The sequence below is a fragment of the Eschscholzia californica genome, unplaced genomic scaffold (assembly GCF_041429995.1).
Source record: "Eschscholzia californica isolate CP2 unplaced genomic scaffold, dmEscCali1.0.p SCAF_6, whole genome shotgun sequence".
Taxonomy (NCBI): Eukaryota; Viridiplantae; Streptophyta; class Magnoliopsida; order Ranunculales; family Papaveraceae; genus Eschscholzia; species Eschscholzia californica.
Window position 1 is genome coordinate 8,801,772 of NW_028238483.1, and position 12,483 is coordinate 8,814,254.

General features: G+C 36.8%; 1 protein-coding gene across 1 annotated transcript; it reads right to left on the reverse strand.

Moving 5' to 3' along the window:
* Positions 1-1,571: 1,571 nt before the first annotated feature.
* On the reverse strand, positions 1,572-4,518 carry LOC147531588 (cell differentiation protein rcd1-like). Its single transcript, XM_086647665.1, has 11 exons — positions 4,195-4,518; positions 3,952-4,106; positions 3,410-3,493; positions 3,206-3,295; positions 3,090-3,132; positions 2,896-3,002; positions 2,721-2,816; positions 2,453-2,566; positions 2,250-2,338; positions 1,937-2,006; positions 1,572-1,768 (listed from the first exon to the last, which is right to left on the reverse strand). Exons 1-11 carry the CDS (start codon positions 4,274-4,276, stop codon positions 1,658-1,660), a joined length of 1,041 nt encoding a protein of 346 aa, XP_086503791.1. The 5' UTR covers positions 4,277-4,518; the 3' UTR covers positions 1,572-1,657.
* Positions 4,519-12,483: the final 7,965 nt, after the last annotated feature.

Consider the following 12,483-nt stretch of genomic DNA (forward strand, 5'->3'; position numbering starts at 1 on the left):
GAAGGATAGGAGTGGGTATGTGGAAGAATGGAGTTCTGATGACTTATATAGGCCAAGGTTGTAAGGGATGAAAGGATGAAGCACCAAACTATAATTGCCATGCACGCTCAGGGATTGGGTGGTGCCAACCACCCGACTAGTCTACTCGCCGACCAAATCGATTGACATGCTAGAGAGAGAAACCAAAAAAACCAGAGAGAGAGTGAGGGAGAACAACGCAGTAAAAACCGAAAAGACTAAAGCAAAGGACAAAACGAAATCGAAGAAGAGAGAAGGAGAGTAATAATGACGCAAGAAAAGGCGTTAGAAGAGAGATCTTACCATAAATGCAGTCTAAAGCGTGAAGGAAAAACTCTCGAGAAAAGCGCTAGCCTGCTTTGAATGAACCTCGATCTGATGTTCCCACAATGTTTTCGTTGCCTTCTGATGGTTGGTATTACTGCATGCAAGCTTGACGACTTCTCGGGAAGATGTATTGTTTGTGATTGGGGTTAGGGCTAATCAAAGATGGTGGAGGCGATGATGGTAATCTGTCTTGTATGGATGGAAGATCTGAAGCTGATTACCAAGAGAAGATGAGTGTGTAGGTGATATGGAGATTAGGGTTTGAAGGCTGGTTTCGGCTAATGAGAGGTAGAAAGGAGAGAAGGGCTGACGTCACCCGAGAGCTACTCTCTCCTCAAGAAACCCCCTCCAGACTCTCAGCTCTTTCCAATCGACAAGAAGTATTTACTTGATATCCTGTATATTTGTTTTGAACCTCAAATAATGAAATAAGGAGTGAGAGTGCTTGTGAGGGTAGGATAAAAAGGTAAGGGGATAAAGGGCACCCCTGCCTAAGGCCTCTAGTGGCCTTGAAATTTCCTTTTGGTTGACCATTCACATTGACCCTAAATGTGGCCGAGGTGACGCATGACAAAATAAGATCCAAAAATTTTCGAGGAAATATAGTATTATTATCGCCCTCTACTACAAGTGGGTTTTCCTGTCCATAAAATAACAGGCCTTTGAAAACTTCGGTACAAATCTTATTGTATGTAGATATTTGTAGATATAATACCAATTACCAATCCCCTCTTAGATCTTTGCCCAGAAGTTTTTTCTGGTCAGTTTGTATATCTTATAGTAAATCTCACTTTTGTTTTTTTTTTTGGAAATTGACTACGACCAGCTCGATAACCGCCTATTAAAACTCTTACAAGACCGGGCCTATAGCCCAACTAAATTATGACCTAAAGCCCAAGTACATGATTAATACTCTAATAATCCCAAATCAAATAACCAAAGGTTCCACTTTCTCTGGGATTCGAACCTGGAACCTCCAGGGCTTTCTGGAGTTTATGTCAACACCTTGGAACCACTTTGGCTACCAACTGTTTGATAAATCTCACTTTTGTTGAGTGGTAACATGTTCGACACTCCCATATATGATCTTTGGCCCGGGAACAAGTGATTTAAAAGACCTAGTTTGTCTCATTAATGAATGAAAAACCCTTGGTTCTTTTTTGTATTACTTAATGAGGTAATTTGAGAGTAATGTAAAAGGAAAGAGTAAAGGCAGCCATATCTTCTTTACCTTCAAAAGAGCCAGAATGGCATTAGAGTAAGTTGTAATATATCATTTACACCTGCCGCTAAAAGCTTATTAATATGTACATTACGACCTACTACTATAAACACGACACTGATGCTTTTCAACTTGAAGTAGGCTTGCTCTCCCAGTGTTCAGAAGAAGTTGATGACGTAAATCCTCAATCATCGGAAACTTCTGTTAGTTAAAGAAGAAGAAAAAAAAAGAGGTGAGTAGTACAACAAGAACAAAAAATGGAAATACAAAAGACCTATTTAATCTTCACAGTTTATTCGTGTCTAATCACCAAATAAAAAAAAACAATAAAAACCCATTAGAAGTATGGCCATATTCACGTAAACCTACCTCTCTAATTTCGCGAAACGAACCATCCATCATGAAAACAGGGAGATTATCCCTTACAATGCTCAACCCCCTAACACAGAAAAATAACGAGTTTATATGATATACTTAATAAACCTGTCTGTACATTCTTTGCGTATTCTTCGCAGTGTTAGGACTTAAGACAAGAAAATAGAACTCGTCTTTGTCTAACAGTACAAGCGCAAGTGTAGAACAAATTCCTATACCTATTTCCATATGACAGTGAAATACTGATAAAGGCGGAAATAGAGGACCATATGACAAAAAGAAGATCGACCTATTGATAGTAACTGACCTAGAATGATCGCATAGAAGAAAGTAGCATCTCATAACATGGTAAATGAAGCGCGGAGAGAAGTGTTGGTGTTCAACCAAAATAGAGACCTTCAATGAAAAGACTTATGTCAATAATCCTATAAAAATCCTCACCTGAAAGCATCTTTTGCTAAAGAAAAGGAAAAGAAAACTAAATGGAGCCTAGAGCATAAGTAAGCATACCATCTGAATCCATACTTTCATTAATCCTGTAAGTAGATCATTGCACCTAGGATTACACAGGTAACCTAGCCCATATTGGTCTCGCATCATTGATTCCAATATATGCATCCCAACCTACGCCATTAATAATTTCAAGTCGAAAAAGGGAAATGTTAGTGTTTTTAGGTCTTATAAATAATAATTTCTCCAGTTAAGAAATCATAAACTACTATAAAAACACACAAACTGGTCGTTATCTATATGGAGGCACATTTCGAAAAGAACTTACCACTTTTGCCAGTTCGTTCCCAGTTTCTATGCTTTTCCGGCATACCTCCACCATGTTACTTTGAACAGCCCATCGAATGATCTCGGGCTCTCTAGCCTTAGAAAATTCATGAAAGTTAGTTCCAAGTAGCCATAGGAAACTTCTACTTCATAGAAAACAACTGAAGTTTATTTACCTGGCATAAAATACCAATGACAGAGAGAGCAACCGCACGGACATTTTCAAATACATCTAATTGGCTTTTAAACATTATTATAGGTAATAAGAAGTTCGGAACAGCAGCTACAGTCATTAGGGTAAACAATTAGATGTAATTGACAATAGACATTAAAGATTAAAATGATAAGAGGAAGAGATTTAATATCTTACAGTTTACAAACTTCGGCCGTGTTTCTTTATTAGCAGCAATCGTCTGAAGTTATAGATATAGATCAGACGCGAATACAGAACCAAGGAAATAACATACCAAATTTACAGCTATCTACCTGAAAAAGGGTGAGAACATTTGCCAAACGTTTCGAAGATCTGACATTAAGACTTCCATCATTCATCATTTGGAAGAAACCCACAACTTCCTGTTTCAAAAAATTGAATTTTCTCCGTAAGTCGTCCTGTACTCAACGCTTGGACTCGAATAAAAAGGATTACAATAACAATTTGTGATTTAAAAATCTGAAGTTTAAGTAAACCTGCAGTAAAATGGTCACAGTACAACAAGAATTGTACAGCAAAAATCCAGCCCTGTAGTAGTTCTCAGGGTCTTCCTCTCTTCTCTGTCTCCACAAACAATAACTCATTAGGTTAAATTCTCAAAACTCATTGAAATCTCTATAAACATAAATTTCAACAAAAAATAGACTTCAATTATGTGATTAATGAAGGAAATCTCAACACATTAACAATGTTGTTGGTTCTCCACGAATATCGAAGGAGAATCCTTAAAATTGAATTGATCTTCTTATTGGATTATGAAGAGAAAGTTCATAACTCAAAAGGCTCAAGTATACAAGTCCAAAGTTCATATCAACCCAAATTATAATTTCAAAAAAAATAAGCAAAAAAATCAAGAAAATCAGTGTTAAAGAAACCCTCAAGAATTGAATCAAAGAAAATCTCAAAATCAAAGAAACCCAAATCACATTTTCAAAACTTGGTATTAGGAACTCTAAAGAATTCAATCAAATCCCAACCAAGCAGGTCTAGAAGCAAAAAAAAAAAGACAAGAAAATACCTCTAGTAGAAAAGTACTAAGACAACGAAGAGCGTTTTCTCTGTAATCTTCAACTTGAAGTTCTAAAATGACTTCAGGTATACCCATTGGTCTTTTCATCCATCTTATTTTGTGCTTTTTACCTCCCTTCTTTCTCTCTTTCAGTGGCGATAAATCTATTACAAGAAGAAGAGAAACGAAATAAAGAATCAGATAAAAAGAAAGAAACAAACTGAACTAGAGAGAGAGAGAGGAAGTGAATACGTTGATCCATTTTTGATTCGATGAGAAGATTGAGGCTTCTATCCTCCCATGGAACCTCCTCTTCCTCTTGAAATTCTTCCATTTTCGCTGCTTTCGTTCTTTCTCGCCTTCTTTCAAGAGTAATTTGTAGAAGGGCGCGAACGGTTTCAGAGGGCTCCGTGGTAATTTCTGGTGATGCTTATCGGGCTGGGAAACCCGGGCTGTAATAGTCCTGGCCCGGGTTTCAGAGGTCTCCGTTCTTTCTCCTCTTTTTTCTTCTTCTCTCCTTCCACCACCTGAAGGAGATGTCCCCAATACCACCACCTCAATTTTTCCTTCTCATATGTCTACTCCCTCTCACTTCTTTATTTATCCTCAATCCTCTTCTATCTATCTAATTTCCCAGAATCGCCCGCCTTAAAGTTTATAATAGATTATTTCCCAAATGAACATCTAACTTATATGACCAGCTTCCAGCGTAGCCCCTTTAGTTTATCGAAAATACTTAGATGACCCCTTTTTTGTCGTTACTATCCAATGATCGTTATTTATTCTCTTCCAAAGCCACCCTTCTTTTATTCTCTGACATGTCCAACCCTCTTTTTTTCTCTCTCTAAAAAATTTCTCTCCCTAAAAACATCTTCATCTAGCACTTCAACCATCAAAAAATCATCATCATCTAACACTTCAACCCTAAAAAAATCATCATCATCATCTAACACTTCAATCATCAAAAACATCAACATCATCATCATCATCATCATCATCAAAAACATCATCATCATGGAACACTTCTTTCTCTAAGAACATCATCATCATCGTCTAACACTTCAATCATAAAATACATCATCATTACCATGTTAGCACTTCAACCATAAAAATGTCAACATCATCTAACACTTCAATAGTAACTCGAGAAAAAACCACTTTCTCTCTATTTCATGCCCTTAGGATCCATTTTTTTTTTTTTTGCCACCTTCATCTTTTCATAATCACTTATCAGGAAGGAGAAAAATTTAATTAAACCCCCCCCCCCCCCCCCCCCCCCCCAAGAAAAATTAAAGAATCCTTACTTTCAAAATCAAGATCAAAGCCCCCAAATCGACATCATGGCATCTCTAGTGCTTCCACCATCGTCTCATCTGAAAAAGAACAATCTTCAAATTGGTGATATAATCATATCCAACAATAATAATCAAATCATTTATTAGTTCAACAACAAAAGATCCTAATGTCGATGATGAACTTCATGAACTCACTTCAAATCTTCTTTCTCCAACTTTAATCCCTTACAAATCTTTAAGAAATGTTTGGATTTCATCTGTTTTTCCCACTAGACCAAATCTAATTCATCTATTCAATTTTGACATCTTTTTCTCTCTCTAAAATGTTTGGATTCCATCTTTTTCATCTCTTCTCCCATTACAAATCTTTAAGAAATGTCCAACCCTAAACCTAGAGAAGAGATGTTAAAGATGACATCTTTTTCTCTCTCTAAAATTTTTTATTTTCTAGGAAATCCAAAGATGATGAGAGAAAAAAAAGATCTTAGAGAGAGAAATGGAGTTGCATATGTCAGAGAATTAAAATAGGGTTAACCTTGGAAGAAAAAATCTGACTTTAACAGTCAATGAACGGTAAGGGCAAAAGGGGGTCATCTGGTTTTTTCTATAAACTAGGGGGCTACGCGGGAAGCTGGTCATAAACTACAAGGCCATTTGGGAAATAAACCCTTTATAATACCCTAAAAGTTACATTTATCTCTCTTTGTAACTAGTTGACGACTAACATACTCGAAAAAATCAACGACGGGGGGTTTCTTGAGGTTACTGGTGAAATCTCTAGTTGGATTCATGTCAGTAAACAAAACGTTGTTTAATCTTCTAAGAAACCTTAGTTTTACAAAAAAAAAAAAAAAACCAAATTTGTCTCAAGAACATGACAAACTTCCTATTCTAGTTCTTATAAATTAAAAAATAACCCATTTTTTAAAAAATTGTTAGTTAACTTTAACAAATGAATTTTTTGTTTCCCAATTTACCTTTATTCAAAAAATTAAGTTCCATCGGAACTCTGAAACCCTAAATTAATACTAACCTTGGGCTTCTATTAATGCTTCAAAGGTTTTTTCCCAAATTTCTCTATCTCTCTCCTACTTTATCTCTCTAGTTATTGGGATAATATTTTCATTATATCGTATTGGATAATATACCAATACTATTGGGATAATATCCTCACCATATTATATTATATTATATAAACTAAAGAATATTGCAATAATATACAAATCATATATACATATATATTGTATTTGTATATTATTACAATATATGTTAAAATAATATATCGGATCAAAGAAGAATAAGGAAGAAGATTTTATCTCGATGGTAACAAATACTTGTATACATTAAGCTTTCCAAATAATTATATTTTATCAATATTTATTTAATATATTTGCACTTCCAACATATATAAAACCTATAAATACAACATATTTAAGTCAATACAATTCACCTTTAATTTCATATTTCTTTCTTGTATCTCTTCACATCTCTCGATTTTACACGGTATAAGAGCAAGGTTATTAGTCAGATGTTACATTCAAGTTATAAGGAGATTAATTATGGTTCTATTCGATCCTCTTGCAATTAAGCAAACGATAATCAATTCTTGTATGTATACTCACTTATTACCATTCAAAGGTCAGTAACAAATTCATAATTTTTGCCTATGTTTTTTTTCCTCTATTTTTTTCATATTTTGTTTTCAGATTTTTTTTCATATTGTTTCGATTTATTAGGCTTTTATTAACTCAGAAAATTAATAGCACACCGTTCTGAAATTAGTTAAACCTAAACCAGGACCAATCCTAATTTATCCAGACTTTTCCAAGACTAGAATGGACCTGTCACGTTTTTTAATAAAACCAAAATAGCCTCATCCAGACTTTTTCAAGACTCGACCAGACCTGTCCCGATTTTTTTCCAATACCATGATAGACTTACCCCTTCCTATACTGACCGCACCGAAATTAAAACTGAAATTGGTTACCGACTTCACCACAGACAAACTCGTCTTCTCCGACGAGTACCTTTACTCCGACCAACTTCCAACCATGTTTTTTCGATCCAAATCTCCCTAGAAACCAACCTCTTGTGTTTACTAACATATCAATCATTTTTTAAACATCTTTAGTGCTTATTTGGGATCCAAAACGACCATACAAAGAGTGGCAATCTATTTTTCTCTCTAGAAATCAACAACAATCAATTGTTCTTAACCCGATTGGTCTCACAAATCAGACTATATCTGACCTAAGAACCACGACCGCCCAACCCTTTGTCGTTTTTAACGAATTTTTAGTCGTCGATTTACTCATCCTTTCAACGGTTGAAACTCTAACTCTAAGGTTTCCCTGACGAATCGTGACGGTTGTTCAACCGTCTCTGATTTATCTTCTGACGGTTGTTACAGTCACTTTTATCTATATACCTAACTCTCTACAAACTATTTACGACACATTAACTTCAAATAGCTTGATTTCTTCCTTTTTCTTCTTCCTTCACAATTCCTTCATGGCCACTGACAACCCAACAATGTTGAATAACGATGTCTTCGACACACTACCCGGAGTCCTTTGAACACCTCTGACACATCACGCGATTTTAACCTAGTTTGTGATGAATATTATGTGCATCCTTCAGATATCGGTACTTTCATTGTCCAATCTCCGACTCTCACTGGACATGATTATAAGACTTGGGCTGATGGCATGCACAGTGGCATTGTCATAGAAAATAAACAAGGATTTCTCAACGGCTTTTTGCCCAAACCAACGGATCCCACCTAACTCCATGCCTAGATTCGTTGTCGCACAATGGTTTTGAGTTGGATCCTCAACTCCGTTAGCCCTGATATCTGTAGTAGCATTATGCATTCAACTTCGGCTTTTGAGGTTTGGAAAGGTTTAAAAGAAAGGTATGCCAAATCCAACTTTCCTTACATGTAATAGTTGCGAAAATCCATTGCTTCCCTTCGCTAAGAAGCTTTGACTATTACTGCTTACTTTTCCCAACTGCAAACTTACTGAGACGAGTTGGAATCCCTCATCCCTCCCGTCATCCACTTATCTTACTAGGAAAGCGACCATTGAGTACCATCACTCTGTCCTTACGATGGAATTCCTAATGGGACTACATGATAGATTTACACCCATTCACAGTCAGATCTTGCTCATGGACCCCTTGCCCTCTTTGGCTTACAATATGGTGACTTAAGAGGAGCAACAACAGGACATTGATGCTGGTTCACCTTTTGGCTATTCTGCTCTCAGTACTAAGATCACGGTTGCTGCTAAACAACATACCCAGAATACTTAAAGTGGTAAACGACCCCGTCCTTATTGTATACAATGCACGACCACTCCAATGAAAATCACAAGGGTGTATTATGTGACCATTGCTACAAACCAGGGCATTTAATATAACGATGCTTCCAACTACACGGCTATCCAGAACGTAACCACTTCCAACCACACTTTAGATGTATCCAGTTCCTCCACTAACAACACCTCTGCAACTCCGGTCTTAGGTCAGGAGCATATTATGACCGACTTATCACACATCTCGAAGCCAGTGCTGCCCCTGGTTCTAAGGCAATTTTAATGTCAGGTACAATTTTAATGTCTAATCTTTCTTCTTGGATTGTGGATAGTGGTGCCTCTAACCATGTTTGTTTTTCCTTAAGTGCCTTTAGCTCTTACGACTTGGCCCCCCCCATCATGTTATGTACAAATACTTGATGGGACCACTTATTTGGTAAAACACATTGGCAGATATTTCGTAACCTTTTTCTATCACATCTTTAACCAACAAGCGGTATTTTCTCACCCTTGTTGACGATTTCTCCTGATACACTTGGACATTTCTTATGGAATCCAAGTTTGAGACTAAGAAATACTTTGATTTCTTTTTTAACTTCAGTACCAAATAATATCACAAGACTATCAAGTCTATTTCTTGCAACCAGACTACAATATCTTCATGTGCGATTGAAATTTTTCGTTTTGATAATGAAATCGAGTTCCTTAATAAGGATTTACAATCTTGGTTTCACTCAAACGGTATTATCCACCACCGTATTTGTGTCTCAACTCCTCAACAAAATGGAGTAGTTGAACGCAAGCATCGACACTTACTTGATGTCACACGTGCTCTTCTGGTGTGTTTGCTTGAGAGTTTCCCATAGAAAATAGAAACAGTTTCCCTGACATATTAGATTTTCATGTGTTCGTTAAGTTTTTTTAGGAATCACATATTTCACTCACGTGACAAAAATTTCTCAATTTTCCATGAAAAAGGGAAAGTCTTGACCCACCTCTCCCCTAAGAGTCTCTTTCCCAACTTCCCTCTTTCCCACTTTATCATAATCCTATCAACAACTTTGACCCAATATATCTTCTTCTACTCATAAACCCAGGGTCATCCAAAAAGCTTCGTGTGGATCTTCTTCAGCCGAACATGTCTTCTTTAGGTGAACATATGTCCAACTCTATCATGATAAAAAATCTGATTTCAAAAACTTCATCATCTTCTCAATCAGTTTCTTTCAAATTTGTTTTCTCAATGATGGAAGAAGAAAATCTCTTATATCGATGAAGAAAAATAGTATTAATTCCTTAGTTTAGACTAAAAACGGATGTCAAAGGAGGTTTAATCGTTATATTGTATTTGATATTGGAGTCGGAATATGTTGTTATCGCCGGTGTTCTTGCTTTAATCTTGCATTCTAAATTAAAATAGAATTTTTGATTTATTTAGTTTTTAGTATTAAATTGGAATTAGTTTCAAGTGAAGACATCTACTATTATTATATTTAGTAAGTTATTTCAATAAATGTTTTTAATTAAGATAATGTAGGACAAGTATTTAAGTCATTTTTAAGCTTTCAAGATAAATGTCTATTTAATTTAGGGACGTATTATGTTCCCAATAATGTTTTATAAATAAATATTTTCTATACGCCAAACAAACAACGGAAAATAACAACAGGATAAAACAACTTTGTTTTCTTTGTTGAACTAAACAATTGAAAATTTGGAAAATGTTTCAAAAGAATTTTTTTCTGGATGAAAATTTTTCTCGGAGAAACATTTTCTCTTATTTTTTTCCTTTCCCCAACTTGTAATCAAACACACCCTTCGTTTTCAAGCACATCTTCCACTCACATTTTGGGGTGAGTGTTTAAAAACAACAACTTATTTGATTAATAAGATGCCAGTCGACCGTTGAAAGTGAAGCTAAAGCTCTAGTGGAGGCGTTGGAAATGGGATCTCAAAGAAGGGAAGAGGTATTAATATAGCAGAGGGGGACTGTAGGGTTTTGATAGATGCGGTTTTGGGAGGTCAGGATGGAGGCCTTGGAGGATCAAGCCCTATATTAATCGAGCCAAAACCCTACTCAACAACCCAAATTTAAAGGCACTTCAATATTGTCCCAGAGAAGCAAATGAGGAGGCCCACGTTAGGGCTCAATCAACACTCCAACACCATCAAACCGAGGCACCTTATATTTCATTTCCTAAGTGTTTTTTCTTGGTTTTTCGTTCCTTATGATGTAATCTTATTCGCCTTTTTGGCTTTAATATGAAGTTTGAGTTAAAAAAAAAAAGATGGCAACTCCCATTTTGTCAAATAAGCTGCCTCATGGAATTTTATATGACACAACTCCGGATTACAACAACCTCCACATTTTTGGTTGCCTCTTCTTTGGCCATAATGTCAACATAAAAATAAGTTTGATCACAGAGCAAAACCAGGTGTTTTCGTCGGTTATCCTCAGGGTAAGAAAGGATACACCATCTGCTGATGTCAAAAAATGGCTCTCCGTTTAATCAGCAAAAGATCGAGACTTGATGCACGACAGCGTCTGTTATGATGGTTATTCCGTTCGGTTGATAGATACTCCTTCTGTTAGCTCCCGCTCCTTGCTCCTTGTTCCTTAAAACCCTGGGGGAAATCTGCAAAGGGCTCAGAAATTGCTCCGACGTTCAAGATAGTCAGCTTGCTCTTTGTAGTAAAAAGATTAAGTATTGAGTGAACATTTTTGGAATGTATTGAACTTACTCAACATGCCCTGAAGAAGGCGATGTGATGCTCTTTTATAGGCTGAATTGGACCAACTGTGACATACGGGGTAGATGAGGCGGTTGTGATCCACCTTTTGGGAATTGGACTACTCTTTGTAGTTAGGGTTTCCCTTTTGGTTCATCTCGTATCTAGGATAAATAGAAGTTTCTATGTTCAAGGATACTTCGTAGATATCCTGTCGAGGTGATAGATGTTCTAGGAGATGTTGACTCATTTGAGACTCTTGAAGCCCAAGTTGCTTAAATAATTAGGATCTTTAACTGACTGAGATCTTTAGGAGGATTCAGGATTAAGTCGGTAAGCGTGCAGCGCGCTTTTGGCTTCCCAGTTTAAGGCATAAGGAATCGGCCTTGCTTACGTGGACACCCTTACTCCTTTGGAGCATCTTAAGGCTGATCTGATTGTGTTTTAGGCGAAGAAGGGCTGCAGCTACTTAGCTGATCTTTGTCGACCTCCCAGTTCTGGGCATCGGTGCCAGATTGTTATGGGTCCACCAGTCTTGTTGCCTTAAGTCGGGTTGACCCGTTGGACTTCTGGTATATTCTTGAGTAAGTGACGTTAGTCAACAACTGGACATTTTGTGCATCATCATGGGTTCTGCCACTTCTTAGTCGAAAGTAGAGAAACTAAGGAGTATAAGTAACTCATGTTATTTAAACATTGAAGACCTTGAAGTTGAGATTTTACCTGGACCAGAGTCGTTTCGTGAAGCTTGGCCTTTCTTTTGGTTTTCCAAAGCTGCATATTCCTGAGCTGACTTGTACCGAGCTGGCAGAGTCTGCTAATGGTAAAACCTCTTTTCTCTAAGACTGTATTCGCCAGAACTGATTCAAGTTGTGTTTGCCTTGGACTGATGGACGCGTGGTTTGTTCTCCCGAGACACTTTTCGACTTCTGCTCAAGCTATTAATTTCCTTTCCATGTGTAATTTTGTGACGTCACGTATTCGATCTTCTGATCACGCGTTTTCGGCGATGATCTTTTAGGTTGTTGTATGATGTGACATGAAAATGTTGAAGGATATATCCGTTTGATCTTAAGGAGATGTCCTTCCGAAGGAGTGCCCTTCGACCAAGATGGCAATGCGATCAATTTGTCAGTTAGGATAAAGATATATTCGTTATGAAAATCATCCAGTCCGGTCCAATTAGGGGTCGTAGTGCT

Bases quoted from the DNA above. Each gene is read 5' to 3' on its own strand.
- LOC147531588 (XM_086647665.1), bottom strand. From the start codon at position 4,276: ATGGAAGAATTTCAAGAGGAAGAGGAGGTTCCATGGGAGGATAGAAGC. The intron at 3,494-3,951 runs GTATTTTCTTGT...TTGTGGAGACAG, and splicing joins TTAGTACTTTTCTACTAGAG to AGAAGAGAGGAAGACCCTGA. The intron at 2,007-2,249 runs GTCAGTTACTAT...TTTCTGTGTTAG, and splicing joins CTTCTATGCGATCATTCTAG to GGGGTTGAGCATTGTAAGGG.